Raw genomic sequence first — 2,500 nt, 5'->3', positions numbered from 1 at the left:
CGGGCGCTGCCCGGGAAAACACTAAATAACAGTCTAAGGGTAGGGGGAGGGGTTTGTGTTGATGGTCCGACTAACAGTTCTACTTTTTTCACGTGGACGTCCATCCTTCGAACAGTCGGGGATGAAATGACAGGTATTACTGTGGTGAGTGTCCCTTTTATCCAGGTATTGCTGTGCTGTCTGTCCCTTTTATCCAAGTATTACTGTAGTGACTGTCCTTTTTATCCAGGTATTACTGTGCTACAATTGATTAGGAAATTCACATTTGAACGAATAAAAAAAAGCAAACACTGTATATCTTGGACGTCGGGCTTAGCCAGCAGCTACTACGCATGTGTGGATGGGGGAGGCGTTCTCAGCTTCGGTTACTGCAGAAAGCAGATCTCTACTTACAGAAATTATTGATATAGGTTTTCAATGTTGATTTTATATAGGTAATTAATAATTATCACAAATTGTGATCAAAATTCACGTAAATCCTGATCAAATATTGATGTTATATGGGATTTATTGTTACTGGTTAACCACACGTCTGACAACGCCCGGAAGAAAATCTGGAGCAGTCGGGTGAAAAATGACATAAAGCACCAGAAGGAAATCCTGATGAAACTACTAAAAGCAAAAATTTCATTTGTGATGTCTGTGTTTGTATGTCTGTCACAGGGGTACGGGTTTGAAACCTACTCTATTATGTAAGTTAGGTCAAATATTGGCCATGTGCCAAATTTTGTCTAGATCAGTCGAGCGGTTCAGATTTCTATAGCTCACAATTTTACAAACATACAAGCATTCATTCATATATATATATATATATATATATATATATATATATATATATATATATATATATATATATATATATATATATAATATATATATATATAATATATATATATATATATATATATATATATATATATATATATATATATATATATATATATATATATATATATATATATATATATATATTACACATGCATACATACACACACATTCGCATACACGCACACACACGTATATATATATATGTGTGTTTGTGTGTGCTATGTATGTGCCCACTGACCACTTAGTAATACCAACTGATCCATTATTGGCAGCGGATTTTATTGTTCACGATTATTCTCCATCAGTTATATGTACTGTATATATATGCACTGAATGTCAGAAAACCAAAAACCATTTCTTCCCGCTGAAGAGCGTTCATTCGAACAACCCTCCCCTCTTTATTAAGCTACCTAAGGTTTGAGAAATTAAGAGAGAGAGAGAGAGAGAGAGAGAGAGAGAGAGAGAGAGATTGCTTTGCTGGCCTCTGATATCAGGAGAAAGAGCTTTTATTAATAGAGAGGGACTGCGGATGCCTCTTATTTGGGTCGAGATTATACAGTACGCGGCAACTTTTCAGGTTAACGCTTATTTCTAAACAAATTGAGTATTCAGTCTCCCTTTAGTCGGACTCTCGATGGGAACAAAGCGGGCGGTCGAGAGGGAATGCAAAAATGAACATCCATTGCAGAGGGAAGACCATTTTGCACATGAAGATGTGCATGTTTAAATGATTCCTTTAGTATTCATTTCGACTGGACGCACATGTTAGAGATGTGTGTTTATGTTTAAGTAACTTCACTAATATTCATTACTATGTGGCACACGTTGTACAGATATAGAAACACATGTTTCCGTCTAAAGCAATATTTATTTTCATTCCTCATACCGTTGGACTGTGGAACAGCCTCCCTGAGGATGTCATGCCATTGGAACTTCAGGAGTTCAAGCAAAGATGCAATTCATACTGCCCTAATACAGTTTTTGTACATTAATAATTTACTTACATTTTTTGCTATTTAATAATTTGTTAATTTATTTAGTAATTGATCTCTTCTTTCTGTATTTCCCTTTGCCACCTCTTAATTCTTTCTAATGAACACCATATTCTTTGGAAGCTTGAATTTCAAGTCAGTGGCGCCTTCTTCCTCTTCTTTCGACCTTATTAGTCTCACTGCATAGCACGGTCGGCCGCTCGAGTCAACTTTCTCCATCTATTTCTATTCATTGAATCTTCCTCCCGCCATCCCACCTCACCCATATCCCTCCTCACCACATCCATCCATCTGATCCGCTGACGTCCCACACTCCTCCTCCCCATCACTGGCATGTTCTTAGCTCTCTTGATTGGTTCCACCTCCTCTCTTCTTATTACATGGCCATAGTACCTCAGACGATCTTCCTTAGCCTTCTCCTGTACATTACATATACCACACATTCTTCTTATACCTTGGCTGTCCCTCCCTTGCAGTAATGATATTCCAGCAATCCATCTCACCATCCTCATCTCGGTTCTTTCCAACAGTCCCTCCTCTTTCCTCATAAGTGCCCAAGTTTCTGCCCCATATAATAGTATGGGCCTGAGAACTGTCTTACAAATCTTCATTTTGAGCCTTAATGGCATTTTCTTGTCTAAAACAACTTCAGTTACTTCTCTCCATTTTTGCCATGCTTC

The 2,500-nt window shown here is 37.6% G+C and overlaps 1 protein-coding gene across 1 annotated transcript; it reads right to left on the bottom strand.

The window, feature by feature from the left end:
• Window positions 1-1,996: 1,996 nt before the first annotated feature.
• On the bottom strand, window positions 1,997-2,431 carry LOC136846881 (uncharacterized). The gene has a single exon (XM_067118133.1). It carries the CDS (start codon window positions 2,429-2,431, stop codon window positions 1,997-1,999), a length of 435 nt encoding a protein of 144 aa, XP_066974234.1.
• Window positions 2,432-2,500: the final 69 nt, after the last annotated feature.

Source organism: Macrobrachium rosenbergii, chromosome 16, assembly GCF_040412425.1.
Source record: "Macrobrachium rosenbergii isolate ZJJX-2024 chromosome 16, ASM4041242v1, whole genome shotgun sequence".
In the NCBI taxonomy this organism is placed as follows: domain Eukaryota; kingdom Metazoa; phylum Arthropoda; class Malacostraca; order Decapoda; family Palaemonidae; genus Macrobrachium; species Macrobrachium rosenbergii.
This window is presented reverse-complemented; position numbering and strand designations above follow the sequence as displayed.

Excerpts from the sequence above, each read along its gene's own strand:
- LOC136846881 (XM_067118133.1), bottom strand. The coding sequence starts at position 2,431 with ATGAAGATTTGTAAGACAGTTCTCAGGCCCATACTATTATATGGGGCA.